Source organism: Rhinatrema bivittatum, chromosome 11 (genome assembly GCF_901001135.1).
Source record: "Rhinatrema bivittatum chromosome 11, aRhiBiv1.1, whole genome shotgun sequence".
Classification (NCBI taxonomy): Eukaryota; Metazoa; Chordata; class Amphibia; order Gymnophiona; family Rhinatrematidae; genus Rhinatrema; species Rhinatrema bivittatum.
The window spans coordinates 101,712,464-101,738,129 of record NC_042625.1 but is presented as its reverse complement, the minus strand read 5'-3'; the positions used below and the strand labels follow the sequence as shown (position 1 = coordinate 101,738,129).

Sequence of the window (25,666 nt, the reverse complement as noted above, 5' to 3'; positions counted from 1 at the left end):
CGGGATTACAGTGGCTCTAGTACAGTAAGACCTGTGACCCAGAGACACCCATTCATCACAAGTGTGCACCCCACACGTCCCCCTCCCCACTTACAGAGTGTACAGGACCCCAAGAACAACGGGATTACAGTGGCTCTAGTACAGTAAGACCTGTGACCCAGAGACACCCATTCATCACAATGTGCACCCCACAAGTCCCCCTCCCCACTTACACAGAGTGTACAGGACCCCAAGAACAACGGGATTACAGTGGCTCTAGTACAGTAAGACCTGTGACCCAGAGACACCCATTCATCACAATGTGCACCCCACAAGTCCCCCTCCCCACTTACACAGTGTACAGGACCCCAAGAACAACGGGATTACAGTGGCTCTAGTACAGTAAGACCTGTGACCCAGAGACACCCATTCATCACAATGTGCACCCCACAAGTCCCCCTCCCCACTTACACAGAGTGTACAGGACCCCAAGAACAATGGGATTACAGTGGCTCTAGTACAGTAAGACCTGTGACCCAGAGACACCCATTCATCACAAGTGTGCACCCCACACGTCCCCCTCCCCACTTACAGAGTGTACAGGACCCCAAGAACAACGGGATTACAGTGGCTCTAGTACAGTAAGACCTGTGACCCAGAGACACCCATTCATCACAATGTGCACCCCACAAGTCCCCCTCCCCACTTACACAGAGTGTACAGGACCCCAAGAACAACGGGATTACAGTGGCTCTAGTTCAGTAAGACCTGTGACCCAGAGACACCCATTCATCACAATGTGCACCCCACAAGTCCCCCTCCCCACTTACACAGAGTGTACAGGACCCCAAGAACAACGGGATTACAGTGGCTCTAGTTCAGTAAGACCTGTGACCCAGAGACACCCATTCATCACAAGTGTGCACCCCACACGTCCCCCTCCCCACTTACACAGAGTGTACAGGACCCCAAGAACAACGGGATTACAGTGGCTCTAGTTCAGTAAGACCTGTGACCCAGAGACACCCATTCATCACAAGTGTGCACCCCACACGTCCCCCTCCCCACTTACACAGAGTGTACAGGACCCCAAGAACAACGGGATTACAGTGGCTCTAGTTCAGTAAGACCTGTGACCCAGAGACACCCATTCATCACAAGTGTGCACCCCACACGTCCCCCTCCCCACTTACACAGAGTGTACAGGACCCCAAGAACAACGGGATTACAGTGACTCTAGTACAGTAAGACCTGTGACCCAGAGACACCCATTCATCACAAGTGTGCACCCCACACGTCCCCCTCCCCACTTACAGAGTGTACAGGACCCCAAGAACAACGGGATTACAGTGGCTCTAGTACAGTAAGACCTGTGACCCAGAGACACCCATTCATCACAAGTGTGCACCCCACACGTCCCCCTCCCCACTTACACAGAGTATACAGGTCCCCAAGAACAACGGGATTACAGTGGCTCTAGTAGAGTAAGACCTGTGACCCAGAGACACCCATTCTTCACAAGTGTGCACCCCACACGTCCCCCTCCCCACTTACACAGAGTGTACAGGTCCCCAAGAACAACGGGATTACAGTGGCTCTAGTTCAGTAAGACCTGTGATGCGGTGCCACCCGCTCTCTCAAGTGACACAAGTACAAAATGCCTTCTCTGTATTAGATAATGAAGAAGCTCTTGTGATAGAGATTGAAGTGGTATCTGAAAAGAAAGAAGAAACCCAATGCACACAGAAATTTCATAAAACAACCAATAACCATAAGAAAAAGCTCATTGTGCTGGGTGACTCAGTCAGAGGTACTAATTTGGGAACTTTTCGAGGGAAACACCATAGTTAAAGGCTTCCAGGATCATTGGCCAGTAGAAATGCCATTCAAGGCGATCAAAGAAGAAAGCAAGGACTCTGAAGCCGATATCATCCATCTGGGAACCAATGACCTTGCTAGAAACAGCATCCAAGTGGTAGAGAGAGATTTATTAGTCACTTGGCAAGGACTATTGCCTTTTCAGAAGTCTTGCCTGTTCATAGAATGGGAAAAGAGAGGGTAAGCCATATAGATGACTTCAATGCATGGCTCAAAACTTGGTGCAGAGAAGAAAGTTCTGGATATATTGGGGGCTGGGGCTGTGTATGTCAAAGATGGCTTACATCTATCTGTAGCAGGAAAAAGGATAGTGAGGGATAAATTCTAATCCTATGCCATAAGGCATTTAAACTAAACGACCAGGGTGGCAGGAGGGCATTGGAACGTCACCCCCAATACAAAGGAAATGGGTGAAGGGGATAACAAAAGTAACTGAATAAGACAAAACAAGTCCAAGAAAAGCAGTGACCTGAACGAGAAAAGCTGGAAAGCTTTGAGCACAAATGCTTGTAGTCTGGGCAATAAAATCCCAGACCTGCAGGCCCTAATGGTGGAGGTGGACGTGGACATTGCTACTGTCATGGAGACGTGGTTCAGGGAATCTCATATGATTGGGATACGGCAATACCGGACTATAACTTGTTAAGGAAGGACAGAGAGGATAGAATAGAGGGAGGAGCAGCTCTTTATGTCAAAAGCAATATCCAGGCAACTGCACCGCAAGGAATAGGGGTAGAGAAGAAAAAGAGGGAGGAGCAGCCATTTTTGCTGGAGTGGTTTACAGGACTAGACAGAGAACTGATAGAAGACGTACAAAAGGTGGGAAAGAAGGGAGAAGCGGTGATCGTTGGAGACTTTAATCTGCCGGATGTAGACTGGAGAATCCCTTCCACAGAATCTAACATTAGTAGAGAAATAGTGGATGTCCTGCAAGGGCCTCTGTTCAAACAAATGGTAATGGAACCCACGAGGAAGGGAGCTAAACTCGACTTAGTGCTCACTAATGGAGGTAACGTCTCTAATGTCCAGGTGGGCGCCCACCTCAGCACCAGTGATCAAACGGTATGGTTTCATATCACACAAAGGATATGGAGAAGAAGCACGAAGACCTGAGTTTTGCATTTCAAAACTTCAAAGTTTGATGAAATGGGGAAGTACCTGGAGGAAGAACTAAAAGGCTGGGAGAACAGGAGAGATGTGGATCAACAGTGGACCAAACTAAAAGGAGCAATTACCAAGGCAACTACTCTATATGTTAGAAAAGTAAAGAAAAGGAAAATGAAACCTATCTGGTTCTCAAAGGAGGTGGCTGAGAAAATAAAGGCTAAAAGAACAGCGTTCAAGAAATATAAAGGATCCCAAAGGGAGGAACACAAAGAAGAATATCTGGTGGAACTGAAGGAGACAAAGAAAATAATCGACGGCAAAAATTCAAGCGGAAGAAAGGATTGGTAAAGAGGTAAAGAGAGGTGACAAAACATTTTTCAGATACATCAGAGAAGGAGAAAGGTCCAAAATGGTATAGTGAAACTGAAAGGTGAAAAGAGAGATGTGTGGAGAGAGACGAAGAAATGGCAGAAATATTAAATAAATACTTCAGTTCTGTGTTTCCAGGGATCTATTGAATAGGTCACACAGCGGAGCCGCCAGCACATCTCTGAGCTCCCTCAGTATCCTGGGATGAACCTCATCAGGCCCCATGGCTTTGTCCACTTTCAGTTTTCCTAGCTCTTCCCATACATTTGCTTCTGTAAATGGAGTTTCATCTGCTCCACCCCCTTCCACAGTCTTGGTATCTAGCGACGGTGCTTCTCCAGAGTCTTTTCTTCATTTCCATCCTCTAACGTTTAGCGATCCACAGTGTTTATTCCCATGTCCCTTTCACTGTTTTTGTCTTTACCACCTCCTCCGGAAGGGCATTCCAGGCCTCCACCACCCTCTCCCTGAAGAAATATTTCCTGACGTTGGTTCTAAGTTGTCCTCCCTGGAGTTTCATTTCATGACCCCTAGTTCTACTGATTTCTTTCCAACGGAAAAGGTTTGTTGTTGATTGTACATCATTAAAACCTTTCAGGTATCTGAAGTTCTGTATCCTATCCGCCCTGCTCCTCCTCTCCTCCAGGGTGCACATATTTAGGTCATTCAACCTCTCCTCATAAGTCAATTGATGGAGACCACCCCACCACCGGTTTTGTCACCATTTTCTGGACCTTCTATCATCCTGTCTGCTCCTTTTGAGATACGGTCTCCAGAACTGAACACAATACTGCAGGTGAGGCCTCACCAAGGACTAGTACAAGGGGATTATCTCCTCCTTTTTCTTACTCGATATTCCTCTCTATGCAGCCCAGCATTCTTCTGGCTTTAGCTATCGCCTTGTCACATTGTTTTGCCATCTTCAGATCACTAGACACTATCACTCCAAGGTCCCTCTCTTGTTCCTTGCACAACAGCCCTTCACCCCCCATTACATACAGCTCTTTTGGATTACCACAACCCAGATGCATGACTCTGCACTTCCTGGCACTGAATCCCAGTTGCTTTGTATTTGACCACCGTTCAAGCTTCCTTAATTAATGTCTCATTCTCTACTCCTTCTGGCATGTCCACTCTGTTGCAGATCTTAGTATCATCCGCAAATAGACAAACTTTACCTTCTATCCCTTCCGCAATCTCGCTCACAAAGATATTGAACAGAACCAATCCCCAACACCAATCCCTGTGGCACTCCACTTAACACGGCTCTCTCGTCAGAGTAGGTTCTATTTACCATCACATGCTGCCTTCTATCAGTCAACCAGTTTGCAATCCACTCTAACACCTTTGTGGTTACTCCCAAGCTTCTCATTTTATTCATAAGCCTCCTGTGTGGGACTTTATCAAAAGCTTTGCTGAAATCCAAGTAGATCATTTACAATCCAAGTTCGTTTACAATGAATTTTTTATGTGCACCTCATTTGCTTTTTTGAAGGCATAAAAGGCCATAAAAAGGACCGAAAAAAAAAAAAAGTCACACGGGCATCTAAAATTTGGGACATGGAAGCCCAGGCAGAGCGGCAGCTGCTGGAGTTGGAACAAAGGAAGGAGGGAGGGAGAAAGGTTGGATTGGAAAGGGAAAAGGAAAGCAAACAAAATTAGATTTAAAAAATTCAGAGTAAACAAGTTATAAAGAATTTTTTTCCTATTGCTCCTAAACATTTTGGCTGGCACCTTCATTTTTCAAACACCTCTGGCCATATGTTAAACCCTTGGTACACATGTATTATGAAGCTATATACACAGAGTTCAGTAAAATACATTTAACACAAGAAACATTGATAACACCGTCACATACAGGTCTATAAATGAAATACAAAGTACATCAGATATGTAAAGCTCAGTTTCAGTCTGTACAGAATACCTCTGCCAACATTCCCCAATCCTCTGAGACCTTTCCAGGCTTCCTGTCCCGCTTCCTTCCCAGACACTGCTGCTGACTTCTCGCACCTTGCTCATCCCAATCCATCTTTTTTTCTTTATTTTAATAGACTGCTCTTAGCCTAGTCACTGAAGCAGGGGTCCTGAGTCCTTCTGTGAAGTGCGGTATCAGGGACCCTAAATCCATCCAGCAGGCATCACTCTTATGAAGACCACGACTCCCTTCAGATCTTTCTACATCCCTGATGCTGCTTTATCTCCAGACCACCAACTCTCTACTGCCCTTCAAAAATCATCTCAAAACATCCATCCCTTGCTCAGTGTATTTCTGTATTTTACAGTAATAATGTGACAGACAATAAAGCATTCATCTGTTGGGAAACATCTATAGCATATTGTATTGTAAAGTAAATATAATGCCCAAACCAGCTGAATCGCTGCTCTGAGCTACAATCATAAAAAACAGATGGTCTAATCTTCCCGACACTCTGGATACTCCACATCTGGAGAGAAATGGAGGATTGTGCATGGAGCAACAAGCAAAACCTTTGGGCACTCAGATGCAATTAACACCACTCCTTTATTTTCTAATGGTTTTTAAATACTTCACATTTTGTCTAAGCAAATACGCCACCTTGGCCATGGATGCAACAGCTGGAAATACTGGGATTTTTCTTGTGTTAGTAATGCTAAGAACACCAACTGCAAAGAATTCAATAAGGTGAAAATACCAGGCCTTCCCAATCAGAATCCCAGCTGTCCAGGGCCGCACGACTAAAAGAAGCCAAAGACATTCCTCAGGGGTCATCTCAGGGGTAAAAATACCGAAAGCTGGGCAGCAAGCTCAGTGACTACAGCACAGTGAATGAGGGAAATCCCCGTCCATGTTCCTCTATGGACTACAGAAATCCTTGCACAGAGCCACCATTCCTGAAAATACACCCAACCCTCCTCCTCCCGAATCAGACACCATTCCCACCCATACTCACACAGCCCTCCCCCCCCCCCCCCCCCGAATCACACATCATTCCCACCCATACTCACACAGCCCTCCTCCCCCCGAATCAGACACCATTCCCACCCATACTCACACAGCCCTCCTCCCCCCCCCCCTGAATCACACACCATTCCCACCCATACTCAGACAGCCCTCCTCCCCCCGCCCCCGAATCACACACAATTCTCACCAAGACGACGAGTGAGGTTATCAAATTTGCAGATGATACAAAATTATTCAGAGTAGTTAAATAACAAGCGGATTGTGATACATTACAGGAGAACCTTGCAAGACTGGAAAATTGGGCATCCAGATGGCAGATGAAATTTAATGTGGACAAGTGCAAGGTGATGCATATAGGGAAAAATAACCCTTGCTGTAGTTACATGATGTTAGGATCCATATTAGGAGCTACCACCCAGGAAAAAGATCTAGGCATCATAGTGGATAATACTTTAAAATAGTCGGCTCAGTGTGCTGCAGCAGTCAAAAAAGCAAATAGAATGTTAGGAATTATTAGGAAGGGAACGGTTAATAGAACGGAAAATGTCATAATGCCTCTGTATCGCTCCATGGTGAGACCGCACCTGGAATACTGTGTACAATTCTGGTCGCCGCATCTCAAAAAAGATATAATTGCGATGGAGAAGGTACAAAGAAGGGCAACCAAAATGATAAAGGGAATGGAACAGCTCCCCTATGAGGAAATACTAAAGAGGTTAGGACTTTTCAGCTTGGAGAAGAGATGACTGAGGGGGGATATAATAGAGGTCTTTAAGATCATGAGAGGTCTTGAATGAGTAGATGTGACTCAGTTATTTACACTTTCGAATAATAGGACTAGGGGACATTCCATGAAGTTAGCAAGTAGCACATTTAAGACTAATCGGAGAAAATTCTTTTTTCACTCAACGCACAATAAAGCTCTGGAATTTGTTGCCAGAGGATGTGGTTAGTGCAGTTAGTGTAGATGGGTTCAAAAAAGGATTGGATAAGTTCTTGGAGAAGTCCATTAATGGCTATTAATCAATTTTACTTAGGGAATAGCCACTGCTATTAATTGCATCAGTAGCATGGGTTCTTCTTAGTGTTTGGGTAATTGCCAGGTTCTTGTGACCTGGATTGGCCACTGTTGGAAACAGGATGCTGGGCTTGATGGACCCTTGGGTCTGACCCAGCATGGCAATTTCTTATGTTCTTATGTCCACGTGGGGTCCCCTCTTCAGTCTTCCTTTCCACGAAGCTTTCACCTCGTGGTCGTGGAGCTTGCAATTCTTATTTCTGATTTTTGCAGTTTTTCACTCTCCTGCATCGTGTAGGGTCCCTCGTGTTTTTCGGGTCCTCTGTCTGCGCTCTGGTAAGTCCATCGAGTTTTTGCAGTCTATCGCCTATGGCTTCATCCCTCGGTGACTGCCGACCATTGACCGCGCGCCACATACTTTTTGCGATGGCATAGACTGGTTTTCACCGTTGTCCCCAGTGCCCTCGGACTATGTCCGTTATAGAACCCCATGAGGTCTGTGTCCTCTGCCTGGAAGCTTCCCACGATGTCCTTGATTGTGATCTCTGTGCCCAGATCTCCCCTAAGGGCCTTTGGGCACACCTTGATAAGATGGAGAAGTTGTTCGGTCCCAAATGATTGGATCCATCATCGGCTTCCGGGACCTCTACCCTGCTCAGGAAAGAGGTTCCCATTTCGACCCCTTCAGGGTCGCCCCCACAACAGTTTCCTGTTCCCAAGGTGCGAGCTGGGGACCGAGCACGTCATTTGTCGTCCTGTTCCCAGTCAGGTTCCTCGCCTTCGCCATTGGGTCCAGGTAATAACCTTGGTGACTATCGAGAAAGATTGAAAAAACAGTCATCGGTTATCATCTTCCAAGCAGGACTGTAGACAGGCACAGACATCGGTGCCTCCCCCAAAGCTGTCTTGGATGAAGGATGCAATTCCCTTTGATCCTTCCGAAGCCTCTAGGTGGCAGACACCGGTGGAGGGTTCGGTGCCCCCCAGTGGTCCGGGGGATGTCCCAATTCTGCCTCTTCTTCTTCCTCAATCCATTTTGTCCTCGGCTGCCTTTGAGAAAGAGTTGGAGAGGCACGTGCAGTTGGCGGTCGGTTGGGCCCTCAGGGCTTTGAGCCTCCGGTTCCATCGGGACTGGCACCGCTGCAGGAGCCGACTCCACAGGTGCTTGCGCCTTTACCGGAATGGCTTGGTGTGCTGCTTGGTGTCCTACCGACGCAGCCGACACAGATGCCCCAAGCCCCTTTGTGGCCCCCATCCCGGTAAGTGACTCTTCAGAGGAGAAAGGGCCATCAGGTTCGGTGGCGTCTCAAGGATGCATGGTGCTCCGCCACCTCCCAGCTCATCCAGGACCATTTGGATTGGTGCCTTTGGTGCCCCCGATCCCAACAACATTAGACCCAATGGCGCTTTTACGGCCTCAAGGTCCGCTGATGCCCTGGGTTCCCTCTTCGTTGCCGATGAGGCCTGTGCTTTGGGCACAGTTGGGTGCTCGGCCCCCCCGCCCGCATCCCCAGAGGGATGCAGTAAGGGGCAGGCCCCTTAAGACCCCTGGGAAGAAGAGGTATCCATGTCCTCCACAGAAGAATCAGAGGATCTGCCTTCGGAGCTCTCTCCACTGGAGTAGCGGAAGTGGAAGCCTGCAAATATTTATTATGAGATAGGTTGTGTCGTGAAACATTTTATTTATGTATATATTTAAGGAAACATACATAAATTGTTGAAATACATTTTGTTCATTTAACCTTTAACTTCTAGTTTGCTGGTAGACTGAATTACTGTGTCACGAAATTATGTTTGTCTAAAAAGTGTGTCACCAACATGAAAAGTTTGGAAAGCTCTGCTCTAGCCATTTAGGGATCCACAGTGTTTATCCCATGCCCCTTTGAAATCCTTCACTACTTCCTCCGGAAGGGCATTCTCACCTACAACTTGTATGCTGATCCCTATACCTTGTCCAATATAATAAAACACTTTCAAAAATTAAAATAATACTCATCCCAAATGCTAAATTTATTTTAAAATCCTAGCTGTATCATAGTAGAACTGTTGGCAGATTGACTGAGCATTAAGCCTTTTCTGAAAATCAGAGATGCCTAGAAAGGAACCTATTTTCCACTTCATATCACAAAAAGTCCCTCATATCTAACCAGTGCCAACCTAAGGCCAAGAGATAGCCATTAACAATGAAAGCTCTGCCCAGGAGGGCCTCACATGATCAAGAGGTCTGCAGATACACACTGGGGCTGATATTCCACACCATTTAGCTGGATCGGTAAGGACTTATCAGACTAAGTGGTAGTGGCAGACATTTATCCGGCTAAATGATGGGGAGGTGCTATTTATATGGTTAACATAGCTGGATAAGCAACAATATTTAACCTTATCTAGCTGTGTTAATCAGATAAGATCTAAAGTTAGCCAGATAAGTCTTATCTAGCAGCATAGCCGTGCTGCTGAATATCCCTTATAAGTTAGTCAGATAAGTCTTATCTAGCAGCATAACCGTGCTGCTGAATATCCCTTAAGTTAGCCAGATAAGTCTTACTCAGCTAAGTTATTTAGCCATTCATCTTTCAATATTTACCTCACTGATGCTTCTGATCTTTACACGGTCAAGTATCTTTTCAACTTAATTATTATACTTTCTTTCAGGACACAGACATTTCAGAATATAGCTCAGAAAAACAATATTTTAAAAACAAACAGCTAACAAGTAAGAAAAAGAGATCTTACCTTAAAATCACTTAGCTGCTGATTTATCGTCTCCACTTCAGTTCCTACTATCCCTTTTAGCCCCTTTCCCTCTTCCAAAGGTGTCAGCAGCTGCTTCAGATCTTTCAATTTGTTGTAAAAGTCTTTGACACGTGCCAGGGTAATCTCTAGTGCTTCTTGCCGATTCTTGCCCCTCTCTGTCAGTTTGCTGCATTGTTTATTTATTGTCTCCAACTCCCGTTTCAGTCCTAGTAAGTCCAGGCTGCCTTCTTTTTCCAGAATGTGGCTGCATTCTACCTCTGAAGCTTTAGAATCAGATTTTAACTTTTCAAGCTTGATCATGAACTGCTGAACATCTTCTGTTTGAGAATACAGACTGTCAAGATCTCTACCAATAGCACTCATGCTATCGAGCTCATCATCAAGGTCTGCAAGCTGAGAAAATATCTCCCGAACATGGTTATGGATCTGGCTGATGCCATGAAGCTTGGTCTCCATGACTGAACAGACTTCATTAACTCTCTGCTTCACCAATCCAAACTCCCATTGGGCAGACTCTGCCTGATGCAGTAGTTGGGAAGAGTCTGAACCGTCTGGAGCATCTTCAGCTAGGCCCTGAATGAGGTTCTTCAAGTAGGCCACCTGTGGTTCAAGCTCACTGAGCGCTTCCTGCTGACCTCGCATTTTCTCCAAATTCTTGTTGCTGCAGGCTTGAGAACCCAGAGCTTCAAAGATCTCCAGCTGGTGCTGAGCACCTTCCAATTTCTTCTCAATATTCTGAAAGCTTTCCTTGAACTCCTTCAGCCTTTGGAACATTTCTTCAATGGACCCTGTCTTGATCTGCAACTCTTCTGTAATGATATCCATATCCTGATTGATTCTGGCTTTCTCCTCTCTTATTTCATAGTCATCAGCTTGAGAAAAATCAATCAAGATGTCTGCAGCACTGTTCAACTTCTCCAGAAGGGAGCCATGTTTCTCCACATCATTCTGCAGAACCTTGGCTTTCAAAAGAGAAGCTTCCAGTTGCACTGGGTCAAGGGTGACTTCCAGCTCTGCTGCTTTCATCTTACATCTTTCTACCCAAGGGAGAAGATCTTCAACATGATGTTTGTATTTTTGAGCCTTCTGCAAGCAGTCCTTCAGCCTGGAATGCCTATCTGTTCCTTGTTTGACCAATTTCTCCCAGTGAGCCCTCAGAGTAACTAACTGGTTTTGTAAGGTGTTCCTTTCCTCCCCAGCCTGCAAACAGAGAAGCAGAGACTCCCCTTCAGCCACAATCATCTCATAGGAGCCACTGTGTTGGTTTAAGTTCTTTTGGAACTCTTCTTGCTTCTGGATCTGCGACTGCAGTCTTTCTAGGTTAGCAGACAGTGGGCAGTTCTGTGCCTGCTGGCTGAGTTTACTGTCCAACCAAGTCCTCAGCTCATCAAACATCTGCTGGAACTGCTGGGAACTGGCCAGGGCAGTCTGAAGTCGATGCACGTGGTCACCTGAAAATTTCAACAAGGAAACAAATTATTAATTGTCTCAAACACCCTCTGAAAAAGGAGATTTTACATGAAGTTGTCCAAAAGATCGCTTTAACCATCATCTACAAAGAAGAAACACATTTCTCCTATGAGGCACAGAAGACGTTTGCACCAATCCTTTAAGGTTTCTCTTTTACAGTTTGACTATGTGCATGATCACTGTCACCTCCATTCCCCACAGGATGATCTACCTGGTCTCCACTGAGCTCTGCAGTAAGGACTGTATGTTAGTCTGGACTCTAGGCCATCCAAATCATAGCACTAGCACAGATTGAGGTTAGCCCCCATTCCAGATGGATTTATTGTATCTGTAGGGCAGGCACCATTATCACAGAATGCTCTGCATTGTTTTCTGCCTCAGAGATGAGAAATTTCTCTGAGGTCTTTGAATATCTTCACAAAATTTGTATAATCTTTTGTTTAATGGCATTTTAATTCCATGTTCACCACACTCCACTCAAAGGTGCGCCATGTCCCCTGTTGTCAAAGAGCCTGAAAACAAGCTTGTTTTGAAATTCCCTCATTTAAAGTTGTTCATTTGTCAGAGGTTAGGAAAAGAACATTTTCTGTAATAGGTCCCTCAATGTGGAATTCATTACCTTCTGCATTATGTGGTATTACAAATATTAAGATTTTAGGAAAAAAAAGTTAAAAGCCTTTCTATTTCAGGCAGCTTATGGAGATGCAGTAAGTAGCTAAGGGCATGTGCTATGTGATAGATTATTTTGTGATAGTTATTTTTTGTTTGTACTGTTTTTAATTTTGTTGTATTTTTGTTTTAATTGTTGTAAACCGCATGGCTCATTAAATTTGTTATATGCAGGTTATAAATGATTTCAATAAATCAGAGCCATTCTAATGCTAAGCGTCATCCCTACAGTACAAGTCTCATTCCTCCAGTGAGAGGACAGAGGGTCCTGGACAGGACATCAAAGAACAGTACCATATCACCTTTACATTTTAATCAGGAAGATCTAAGAAGGAAAGGGGGACCAGCCAGGCTTCAACTCTGACCCTAGAGAAAATGACTTTTCTTGTTTCAGATCGAGGTGCTAGGCCCATTCGTCACCTTCTCCCCAAGCCTGGACCAGATCAGTGCATGTTCACAGAACTTATCCAGACCATTCCCTAAGCACTTAAAGAAGCTTGAAAAGTAAAAACAAACCTGCTAAATCTTTCAAGCCCTTGAGAGGAAGGGCCACTGTTTCCAAACGTTTCTTGAGCTCATCCTTTAGGTACTGCTCACCAATGAGAATGGACAACTCATCACACAAAGCCTGCGCCTCAATAACCTTCTTCTCAAGCTGCTCCAGATCAGAGCGGATCTCACTGCTTTCCTGTAGCTGCTGCTTTACGGCTTCTGGCTGCGCGCTGATGGAGGACTGGCCACTCACTTTCTGTCCAGTAGCCTTTATCTTTTGTGACAAGTCCTGAAGAAGCTCCTGGTACTCAGAGCTCATGACTATTGCCTGCTCAATATGGCTGGAGCGAGAGTTCAGTTTTGTGGTCAGCTCCTCCCATTTCTCACTAACCCCTCTGAGTTCTTCCTCTATACAAACGTTCGACAGGGAGAAGCTTCCAGGGCTGCTCAGAATACCCTGCGCTGCTTCCTTCAGCTGCTCATGCTGCTGCTTACGAGTTTCAAATTCTTTCAGCATAAACTGAAATAGAAATAACACCAACATGTTTGCATAAGTGAACATCTCTGAACATAAAATGCCCACGACAAAATGTACATTTCTTTTAGGCATTCCCTAATTTTGCTGAAAATAAATCAGTCACTATGCAGAATGACAAAGCAACAATATATTTACTTCAATAGCAGTGTTACTCAACTCAGTCCTCAGGACTTCAACAATGAATATGCATGAGACACATTTGCATAAAACGGAGGCAGTGAATACAAATCTCTCTCATGCATAGGTATTGTGGATATCCTGAAACCCAATTGGCTGGGTGTGTCCAAAGAACTGGGCTGAGAACCACTGGTCTACATCATCCTAGGACCCTAATGCACCTTCGTACAGCCCAACAAATGTTTCATTCATGGAATAGGCTTTCCTCCAACAATAGCAAACATGCACTCAATTGTTGGTGTTTCAGGGCTAGTAAAGAAAAGGCATGAGGAAGCACAATGTGAAGAGCCCCTTGTCTCACCTGAACCTGCTGTTTCTGGGCAGTCAGCATATTTGGGTCAATGGAGAGGGGTCCAAGAACACTCATCATCAATTCTTTCTCCATTAACCAGGGGCGCAGCTGGGTCTCGGCAGTCTGAAAGGTTGCCAGCTGGTTAGTGGATTCTTCCAGTTTCTGCTGGCGCTCTGCTATCACGTGGTTGGCTCTGTCCCACCTCTGATCTAACAGAACAAAAGATAAGTAATGCATCCATTTTTTTATTTATTTATCAGCACAAGATTTTAGTTAATTACAATGCACAACTGGACGTCTACTGAAAGGACTTTGATAGGGCTGAGAAGGATTTTGTCCTAAAAGACTCCAGTATGTCTATGGCAAGCCACAGATACTGTCTGACATTGTAAAATACTATGACCAGCTTAGGCTGGTTTGCTGCTGAACCTTTTGCCTCTGTCAGTGGTCTGATTTTCAGTTTCTGAGCTTCACCAGATTATTGCCACAGTTAATCCAACACATTGCCCCTTTAATGTTTGTCAACCACCCACTTTGATAGCAGTGAGAGGGGATTTGGAGCTCACGTAGTGCAGTGAGCAAAGTGAGATGTAGTTTGCTTCGTTCTGATCCCATGCCCACAGAATCAACCTCCATTTACATTTAAATCTGCTAGAATTTGGCTTGAAGGCTATTTATTTATTTATGCAACTTTTATATACTGTGTCACAGAATACATATCTGTATGGTTTACATGATAATATACCAAAATAATTAGAAACTGATATAAATACATTAAAAATGTCAATAAAAATAAAAAACTAAGATAGTTAAGAAGATAAAAAAAGACTTTGGCTTGAAGGTTGCAGGTAAGTTTTTCAGTATGTCTGCGAGGGTAGTTAGAGAGAGAGAAAGGACAAAGACCAAAGACTGCAAAATGGCAGAGGTCAATCCACCCTGGAGAAAGAGGCCTTGCCTGTGACCTGGAAGTGGGGAACCAGAATTCAAACAAAGTTGAAAAACTCAAAGTCAATAAAAAAAAATGACAGCTGGAGACCATTCAGAAGGTTTGGAAATGTCCTTGGTTTTTGGCTAAGAATCAACAATTTCATGATTTTTTGAAAATAAAATGGGTGGATTATGCTAAAAATAATGTAGAACATCTGAATGACCCAATTTTGTTTTGGGATTCTGCCAAAGCAGTACTCAGTGGGGATATTATAGTTTTCCTTATTAAATGGAAAAAAGATATGGACAGGCAACTATTTGATTTGGAAAAACATTTGAGAAAACAGAAATTGCTTTTAGCCAATTGAATTCAGCAACGAATAGAGGAGCTTAGGTAGCCACTCAAGTTGTCTTAAATTCAGTATTTTATATTCTAAGTTCAAAATGTACCACTACAGCGATAAATCAGGAAAAACCTCCTCCAGCTCCTCCTCCTTTTAAGATCAAATGCAGGGAGAATGGTTAATTCCAATAGTGAAATTCTGAAAGATTTTGAGGAATTTTATAGCAAACTATACACTTCGGAAGGTTTTGATAAAGAGAAATGTGTACGGTTTTTAGAGAATTTAAACAAAACCATGTCAAGAATCTCATTTGGATTTTATAAATCGACCACTTACGATAGAGGAGATATAAGGGGGGGGGGGGGGGGGCAGCCATGTTTAAGATCCCAGGACCAGATGCTTACAGTGCAGAATTTAACAAAATTTGAAGGGACCAAGCTTCGCCTTTATTAAGTAAAACGTTTGATAAAGGGGAATTCCCACAGGGGGAGAACAGAGCAGTGACTGCAGTTATCCCTAAGCCTGGGAAAGGCCATAAGCAGGCAGGATCCTATCGTTCCATTTCTTTATTACATTGTGACCAAAAGCTTCTAGCCAAAATAATGGCTGATAGATTGGCTTTATTTCTGGCAGATTGTATTGACCAAGGTCAATCTACCTCCATGTGCTAAAAGTCTGATCCTGAACAAAAAGTATGATCTGAGTACTTTACATAAGAAATTGCCATATTGGGTCAGACCAAGGGACCATCAATCCCAGCATCCTGTTTCCAACAGTGGCCAATCCAGGCTACAAGTACCTGCCAAGTACCCAAAAACTAAGTAATACTGATGCTAGTAATAGCAGTTGCTATTTTCTAAGTCAACTTGATTAATAGCCGTTAATGGACTTCTCCTCCAAGAACTTATCCAAATCTTCTTTAAACCCAGCTACACTAACTGCACTAACCACATCCTCTGGCAACAAATTCCAGAGTAACTGGGTGTGTTCAAAGTGTTAGTAATATTTATTTCGATTTTTTATATTCTGCTTTTCGGCACTTTAAAGCGTACATTAAAGGAGATTACATTCAGGTACGATAGGTATTTCCCTATCCCCCAAGGTCACAAGGAGCGACAGGGGGATTTGAATCCTGGTTCCCTGGGTCATAGCCCGCTGCTCTAACTTACACTAGGCTACTCCTCCACTAAATATGTAAATTTTATTTTATCTTGTTTTTATTTTGCTTTGTATTGATTCAGATTCTTCACTTCCGAACTGTTTTGATATGGGGGTGGGGGGTGGTGGTGGAAGAGAGGTTTGACATTACTCCCGCAATTTCTTGGGTGTATAAGACTACAGCATCTAAGAGTTGAATATTGTTTCTGTCTATTAGAGAAGGGGGGAGGGGGAGTTAAACAAAACTTGGGAATTAGAAAGGCTATAACAACGTTTGATTGCATATGATTGAGTAGTCAGGAAGTTGGTCTCTAGAGCAGTATGTGATTACATATCTGTTTGTACTATGTGCTTTTATTATGTACTCTTCCTGATTGTACATTCTGTTATGTTGATGTTGTCTGCTAATTTAATAAACAGTTCAAATATAAAAAGAGGTTATTGCCGTGTGATTTGCAAGTTGGTGAATTTTTCATTGCCTTCATCTCTCAAACAAGCTGCTTGCTATTCGTCCACTTTTAAAGAAGTTTGATTTAGACACTCAGGATTTGTCTAATTATCGACCCATTTCATCCTTGTGTATTCTGCCTAAAATTGAGTCAGCTGTTTACCATCAATTGGCCCAATTTCTCCATAACTCTATGCTAAACCAATTTCAGTTTTGTTTCAGGAAGCAGCTAAACACCAAGATTCTTCTCTTTTGGGAGAGGCTTCGATAGGGGCCAACGTTTTGTTAGATAGTATTTTTCTACTATTCTTCTTTAGTAGATTTAACTACTTTTATTTCTATCAGTTCGTTTTTACTAAAGTAAATATTAATTAAAAAATGCAGAGTTTTATATTATATTGATACCAATGTATTTTTATTCTGACTTAACTTTTATTTTTCACTTTTTATTACTATCTGAAGTTTTAGTTATTTTAATTTCTTATTTTAATTTCTTTTCTTTTGATTATTTTGAAATAATTGTAAACAGTTTTGTTCAAATTCATTTGTTATAATGGTATATAAAAAGTTTTAAATAAATAAATAAATACATACAGTATTTGCCATTGTCAACCATGAGGTACTATTATACCACCTGAAAGAGTACAGGATTGGTGGGAAAGTTTTAGAGTGGCTTTCCTCACACCTTACTATTCGTTCCTTCTAAAGTATCAATTGATGGAATTTACTCCATGTGGTGTCCTCTAAAAACCGGGGTCCCACAAGTTTCAGCCCTCTCAACCACATTATTTAACATCTATATGGCATCTCTAGATTTCTGGAATACATGCCAACAAGCCATCAACAACTTACTCACAAGTCTAAATCTTATTCTTAACCAAAACAAAACAGAATACCTACTCATTTCTCCAGATGGAACTCACTCACTCCCCTGCACCAACCTCACCACTCAACTAACACTGTCACCACAAGTCAGAAATCTAGGAGTTATACTTGACAACCAAATGAATTACAGAGCTCTCATCAATAATATAGTAAAAGACGGATTCTTCAAATTACAAGTCTTAAAAAGACTTAGACCACTCCTCCATTTTCAAGATTTCCCGATTGGTTCTACAAGCAATCATACTCACGAAAATAGATTACTGCAACTCTCTTCTAGTAGGCCTCCCCGCAAACGCCTTAAAACCATTACAGATGTTGCAAAACGCCTCGGCAAGGATCCTAACCAAGACCAACAAAAGAGACCACATCTCACCCATCTTAAAAAGCCTACACTGGCTACCCATCAATTTCAGAATACTCTTCAAAGTGCTTTCATCAATACACAAAGCAATACACAACCTGGCCCCACTCAAGCTCAAAATCCCTCTCCAACTCCACACCTCTACTAGACCAGTGAGACAAGCCTACAGAAACAATCTCCAGATACCACCAATGAAATAAACGTTAAGCAAAAGAGCATTCTCCACAGCTGGTCCCAAACTCTGGAATACGCTCCCGCCAGAACTCAAATCAGTGCAATGCCACATTATCTTCAAAAAAAGACTTAAGACTTGGCTCTTCCACCAAGCTTTTCCATAACATCAGTCTGCTGAATTATCTCTGCCAAGGTCCCCTTTACGTCATTTCCAATGGAATTATAAAGAGAACTATTTATAAAGAGAACTATTTAAGATACTCAGTTATTTTCAATAACCTACAAGAGAACTACACAAGAACCAGACAAGTACAACTCTAAAAAATTCTTTGAACCCTCTATGAATACCCTAAGAACAACACAAAGAATTCTCTAAAGAATTCTCTAAAGAATTATGCAATTCAACTTCAACTCCTTGGCAGTCCAAAACTCTGCCTACTTAGGCTATGTATATTATATCTCTTTGTTATTAACCCCATATATTTATTTCCTAGTTATTTATACCTGTTCTTTGTAAGACATTTACTTGTCACTGTTATTGTTCAAAATGTAAACCGAATTGATCAGTAATTCTGTTACTGGAAAGTCGGTATAGAAAAGTTCTAAATAAATAAATAAATCTTTGTGCAACCTGCGGCTGGCCTATGTAAGGGCTTCGGCTTATATGCCGATAAGATACAGTATTTTCTACTGTTACCACCTTCTTGGAGTGAAACTTTCGATTCAGTTTTGATTTGTATGTCAGCGGTCAAACATTGGTTGGCTCATAACATGTTGGTCCTAAATGTCAGTACGACGGAAGTCATGGTTCTACAGCGTTCTGATAGATTAACAATTCCTCCCTCCTTTTTGTTTGAAAATACTTCCATTCCTGGTCTTGCCCAAGTGAAGAGTCTGGGAGTTATCCTTGAGATGACATGAACAGTTTAATTAATCTATGCAAGTCAACAAACTAGGGATCTCCTGGTTCTCAGCCCAGTGCTTCTCTCAGGTTATCACTTCTAAGTCATGGTTCTTACACATTTTTGGTCATCTCAGAATGCAGCCACCAGATCTTGCTAGTGGTCACATTAACAAGTTGTCTAACATTCTCAGCTGTTAGCGGAGTCCTTCACCTACAGTGGCCACATTTGGGAAATGCTGGTCTAGTATGTTATCCTAAATAGTTTTGCAATAAGTTTCATACCAATAATTAAGCCAGTTTTCTGATTTATGCTCTGTAAGAGCACAATCATTTCAATGTGAAGCATGAGCTGGTGGGAGATAAGTGCTCGGTGACAAAGTGTTAAGGCGCTCGATATTAAATTAGATTTCCTCCTTACAGTGTTCATTGATTTTACTACCTATTCTTATGCAAACCATTTCTTCCCAAATAAAACTATCAACTCATTATCTGAAGCATGGCACTGTTCCACTCTGGGGCAAAAATAAATCACCGAATAGCATCCTCTGAAAATTCATCACCATAGCCCCACTTGATCAAAGGAAAATTGGTTCTTGCTTGCTAATTTTCATTCCTGTAGTACCACAGATCAGTCCAGTCTCCTGGGTTTTGCCTCCCTTCCAGCAGATGAAGACAGAGAAAGTTTCACTGACACTGTACATAACCCAGTGTGCCACCTGCAGTCCCTCGGTATTGACCTGTACCCAAGCTAAGATGACAGCAACAACCTTAAATTTCTAAGCAAACTCGCTCCCTTCCAACAAGCCGGAAGAAGGTGAAGTTGCCCAAAAAGACAATGGAAAACTCATTTCCCAAATTTAACATAAGCGATCAGCATTGAAAAACCTCCAACTCCTCGCATTATATACAAAGCGACAGTACGAGCAGTGGGCTCCCCCAGTAAATAGGTGGGTCTCTGGACTGATTTGTGGTACTACAGGAACAAAACTTAGCAGGTAGGAACCAATTTTCCTTTCCCTGTACATACCCAGATCAGTCCAGATTCCTGGGATGTACCTAAGCTCTCCTTAACTCGGGTGGGACCTGGAGAGTTCAGCTTGTAGAATACTAACTAAAGCACATGGAAGCAGAAAAGAAGGTACCATGCATAAAGATACCCCCGAATCAGACATCTGTAGGAAGGGATCTCAACAGAATGCCTGGAGCTCCGAAATTCTCCTGGCTGAACAAACCACCTCCAAGAAAACCACTTTAAGAGTCAAGTCCTTAACCGTAGCTCTCTTTAGTGGTTCAGAGTCTCTCACAATCCTCTAGGGATTAGATTCAGATTCCAAGACTGACAAATGTTCTGCATCTGATGACACAAGTTCTTAGCTCCCTGAAGGAACTGTATAACATCCGGACAGAGGATACCCTTGCACCTTACCCCGGAGACAACCTAGTGTCACTACCTGGACTCTCAGAGAGTTAAAGGCCAATCCCTTGACCAGAACATTTCTGTAGAAAAACCAAAATATATGACACCATAGCCTGAACAGGCTGAGGCTGTACTCCAACAGCAGCAGACTAGGAGTCAAAGATCCTGCAATTTCACACATACATCAAGGATGTAGAAGATTGCCTAGCCTGCAATGTGGAAATAACTGCTTCGGAATATCCCATCTCAGATGTCTCCTCTCAGAAGTGAAGCCAAGAGACAGAAGTGAGCCGCCTGACCCAAAAATATTAGGCCCTGGTGGAAAACAGTTGACCAATGTCCAAACCTGAGGGGCCCATCTATGGCCATGTTGATCAGATCTGGGAAGCATGGTCTATGTGACCATTCTGGAGCTACCAGGATCACCTTTGCCTGTATGTTTCTCTATCCACCGTGTCCACCAGAGGCCATGGGAAGGAAGACGAAGAATCCCTTGAGCCATAGCAGCACCAGAGCTCTGATTCATTTGTACCATATTCTGTTCAGCGGCTGTAAAACCGCTATACCTTGGTGATCTTTGGTCAGGTTACTCCCATCTTCCGTGGATGAGACACATCACTGCCTCTGACAACTCCCATTCCCTGGGGTCTAAATTTATCGGATTTGATAAAATCAGCGAGAATGTTGTTCACTCCAGTGATGTGAGAGGTGGCCAGCCGTTCCAAGTGCTGCTCTTCCCAGAGTATTAACTCTGGGGCCTCTCGAGCCACTGCCTGATTCTTGATTCCGCCTTGATGGTTGATGTAGACTACTGTTGCCACATTGTCTGATAGGATCTGTACTGGATGGCTACATAACCTTGGCAGACAGGCAAGCAATGCAAAATGCACTGCTCTCATTTCAAACCGATTGATAGGCCAGGAGGCCTCCTGTCTCAACCACTGGCCTTGTGCTGACTGATCTTGCCACGCTGTCCTCCATCCAGAGAAGCTTGCAACGGTGGTGACTATTATCCAATTTGGAATTTCCAATTCCACACCATGCTCGAGATTGGTGCGAGTAAACCACCACGAAAGACTGCTGCCTCTGGCTTTCCTCTCTAATGAAAGAGGAAGATGGAACTCTTCCAATAATGGATTCTAGCAGGCGAGAAGAGTTCCCTGCAGAAGCCGCATATGTTCTAATGCCCAATGCATTAATTCCAATGTCAATGCCATAGAAGCCAGGACCTAAAAATAGTCCCAGACCCTGGGCACTGAGAGCTCTAGCAGAAGCCTAATATGACTTTGCAATTTCAGCACTCTCTCTCCATGAGAAATACTCTCAGTGTGTCAACCTGAGCTCCCAGATACTCCAGAGTTTGAAAGAAGACTAAATGGCTCGTTGCTAGGTTCACCACCCATCCTAGAGACTTCAAGCGCATCGATACCTTTTGTACTGATTGTTGACAGAGGTCCTCTGATTTCGCACAAATGAGCCAGTCATCCAGATACAGTTACACCAACACACCCTCCTTTTACAATGCGGCCGCCCTCACTACCATTACTTTTATAAAGGTACATGGAGCCATCACCAGTTGAAGGGAAGGGCTGGAAACCAAAAATGTTTCCTTAGAACCATGAACCTCTGAAATCTCTGGTGCTCCAGCCTGATGGCTATGTGCAGATACGCCTCTATCAAGGCAAGAAATGCCAAGAAATCTCCCTTGCGTACTACCGCTATGATGGACCTCTGAGTTGGACCTCACAGTTTACCTTCTTTAAATCCAATATCTTTTGAATTGGAATCGGAGGGAAAAGAAACAGGACATTTAACTTAAAATTGACCTCCAACCACACTAAGCATGTTCAGGGTCTGAGCCAACAAACTCAGCAAGACATCTCTGTGAAAAAAGAAAAAAATCTGAGCAGAGTCCGAAGTGGCTCTCAATCATATGCAATTTCTCCCTCTTCTAGAGGTAAGAAAGCCAATTCCCTATGGGAATCTTCCATTGTCTCATGATCCACACCCCCTTGAACATTACCAGGGACAGCATCCCTCTGACATGTGTCTGCCATGATTGACAAATGGGAGGCCCGAGCATGCGATCCCAACATAATAGGCTGCTTCGCCTTTGCTGGGCACCCCTGCAGAAAGGTCTGCAGGCCCTGGAAACATTCCGCCCAGGAAAAGAAAGATGGATCTATACCGGAGCCCATAAGCCCAAACTTGCTCTCTCCAACCTCTCTCTCTCGGGGAAACGTCTGCCCTTGGGAACAAAGAAGGAACAGAACTGACCATTGCCTCACCTCCCACTCCATTCTCCTCTAGAGACACCATAGGCTGAGGGGATGTCCCAACATGGGCAAAAGCTGTAGTAGTCAAATTGCTTTGAGTTTCTAAACAGAGAGTGAGGACTGAATTGCTATCAGATGGCAAGCCTCAGAAATAGCAAGGTGCTTGGACCTGTTTGTCCCCGACACCTAGCTGTCCTGAATTTTGGCTCTAGGCAGCCTCCTGTGCGCACACCAATGCCACCCGGGCATACACGCATACCCCTCCAGGACGCGTGCAAATATGTGCTCAAGACTAAGTCGCGGTCATATGCGCAAATACACACTCGTTCGCATACAACCCTGTTCTATACAAGTACCCAAGCAAATATGCGCTCAAGTCTAGATCACGGACGTATCCGCTTAAATCTAGACTGCGGCCTTATGCACAGGTCCCTGCACATGCAACCGCCACATGGCCATGCCTACGCACGCAGGAAAAGAACCGCTGCTGCGGCCTACCACACGACTAAGCAAAGCCTGCCTGTACCTTCAGCGCATTTAGGCCCAGATCCATTTAACATTTGGCATCGAAAATCAGCCTGAAGAGCTCCTCAACAGCTTAAGCCTCTTAACTGGCCGAGAATCCATGGAGACTGGGGCCAAGAGCCAGCATCCCGCTAAAGACGCTTTGACATAAGCAAAATAAAACCGGCAGGAGACCTCTACCAGAACTAGAGACTCCTCTCCTCAGTGCAAGTGCCTCTCTGCAGGACAGGGAACCACTGGCAACAGTCGAGGACGGGATTCCCCTGCCTCTCCTGCTGACGCTGCCAGGCAATAAAAAATGGCTGCTGTTTCCGCGCTGATGGGGAAAGCCTCAGTGCTAGACCCCGTCACCCATGAGGCTCACTCCACCAGTGTGGTCATGCTTGATGCAGACCCCAATCGCCAAGCCACTTTTGCTGCATGCACACGCTGTTCCTCCCCTGGTACCGCCAGCACCTCAACAGAACAGAAAGCAGAGGAACAGTTCCTCAGCGCCATGGAGCGAACACCCGGTCTCTTCTGCAGTCAGAGAAGCTGCTGAAAAACCTCATCACGAAGCTCCCCAAGCTGCTAAGGTAGCTTCTCCCTCTGGAACTCCGCTGCTACACAGATTCCTTGTTCTCTCTCTCTCTTTTCTTTTTTTACTCTCTGAGAACATATAAAGACACATAGAAACCAATACTTTCCTTCGGTGCAGATGTTCAGGTTCCAGGAGCACAGGCTTCATGGCAGATCAGAAAAGAGCCAGACCACTGGCTATATCCATCTCCTTTCACCAAACTTTAGCGACCCAGCCCAGGACAAGCCATATAAAAAAGGGAAACCTCTCTGCTCCACTGGGCTTGCAGTGCCGAACTGCCAGCAGAAATTTCAGACCTATTAGTAAAAATTTGTAACCTATCATTAAAATCATCCATTGTACTGAAAACTGGAGGATAGCAAATGTAACCCCAATATTTAAAAAGGGCTCCAGGGGTGATCTGGGAAACTACAGACCGGTTAGCCTGACTTCAGTGCCAGGAAAAATAGTGGAAAGTGTTCTAAACATCAAAATCACAGAACATATAGAAAGACATGGTTTAATGGAACAAAGTCAGCATGGCTTTACCCAGGGCAAGTCTTGCCTCACAAATCTGCTTCACTTTTTTGAAGGAGTTAATAAACATGTGGATAAAAGTGAACCGGTAGATGGAGTATACTTGGATTTTCAGAAGGCATTTGATAAAGTTCCTCATGAGAGGCTTCTAGGAAAAGTAAAAAGTCATGGGATAGGAGGCGATGTCCTTTCATGGATTGCAAACTGGCTAAAAGACAGGAAACAGAGAGTAGAATTAAATGGGCAATTTTCTCAGTGGTAGGGAGTGGACAGTGGAGTGCCTCAGGGATCTGGTATTGGGACCCTTACTTTTCAATATATTTATAAATGATCTGGAAAGGAATACGACGAGTGTGGTTATCAAATTTGCGGATGATACAAAATTGTTCAGAGTAGTTAAATTACAAGCAGATTGTGATACATTACAGGAGGACCTTGCAAGACTGGAAGATTGGGCATCCAAATGGCAGATGAAATTTAACGTGGACAAGTGCACGGTGATGCATATAGGGAAAAATAACCCATACAGAACTTACACAATGTTATGTCCCATATTAGGAGCTACCACCCAGGAAAGAGATCTAGGCGTCATAGTGGATAATACACTGAAATAGTCGGCTCAGTGTGCTGCGGCAGTCAAAAAAGCAAACAGAATGTTGGGAATTATTAGGAAGGGAATGGAAAATAAAACGGAAAATGTCATAATGCCTCTGTATCGCTCCATGGTGAGACCACACCTTGAATACTGTGTACAATTCTGGTCACCACATCTCAAAAAAGATATAATTGCGATGGAGAAGGTATAGAGAAGGGCAACTAAAATGATAAGGGGAATGGAACAGCTCCCCTATGAGGAAAGTTCTTTTTCACTCAACGCACAATTAAACTCTGGAATTTGTTGCCAGAGGATGTGGTTAGTGCAGTTAGTATAGCTGTGTTTAAAAAAGGATTGGATAAGTTCTTGGAGGAGAAGTCCATTACCTGCTATTAAGTTCACTTAGAGAATAGCCACTGCCATTAGCAATGGTAACATGGAATAGACTTAGTTTTTGGGTACTTGCCAGGTTCTTGTGGCCTGGATTGGCCACTGTTGGAAACAGGATGCTGGGCTTGATGGACCCTTGGTCTGACCCAGTATGGCATGTTCTTAGGTTCCACCGCTGTCTCAAGGGAAATGAAGGATCTGGACGGACAGATGTCCACCCCACAAACCTCCGGACCTAGCTATCAGAATGGTCACCAACTTGTCCACCTCAAACCAGGGGGGAATGGCCCCAACAGGACCTCATAACCCCCTAGGTGATTCAGAAATTTTGCTTATCATCTTTTTTTTTTCTCTTTCTCCAGACTGCAGGTTTTACACCATCTACTGGAGACAGGTGGCACATTGTTTATGTACAGCGTCTGTGAAACTCTGTCTCCATCTGCTGGCAGGGAGGCAAAACCCAGGGGTCTGGACAGATCTAG

At 43.9% G+C, this 25,666-nt stretch overlaps 1 protein-coding gene across 4 annotated transcripts in view; it reads right to left on the bottom strand.

Moving 5' to 3' along the window:
- MACF1 (microtubule actin crosslinking factor 1) overlaps positions 1 to 25,666 on the bottom strand; it is a 513,108-nt gene that overhangs the window by 205,760 nt on the left and 281,682 nt on the right. For all 4 annotated transcript variants that reach the window (XM_029570961.1, XM_029570962.1, XM_029570959.1 and 1 more), the window contains 3 exons: positions 13,694 to 13,893; positions 12,702 to 13,197; positions 10,026 to 11,497 (listed from right to left, as the gene is read on the bottom strand). In XM_029570961.1, coding sequence (XP_029426821.1) covers positions 10,026 to 11,497; positions 12,702 to 13,197; positions 13,694 to 13,893 — 2,168 coding nt within the window. The remainder of the gene's footprint in view (positions 1 to 10,025; positions 11,498 to 12,701; positions 13,198 to 13,693; positions 13,894 to 25,666) is intronic.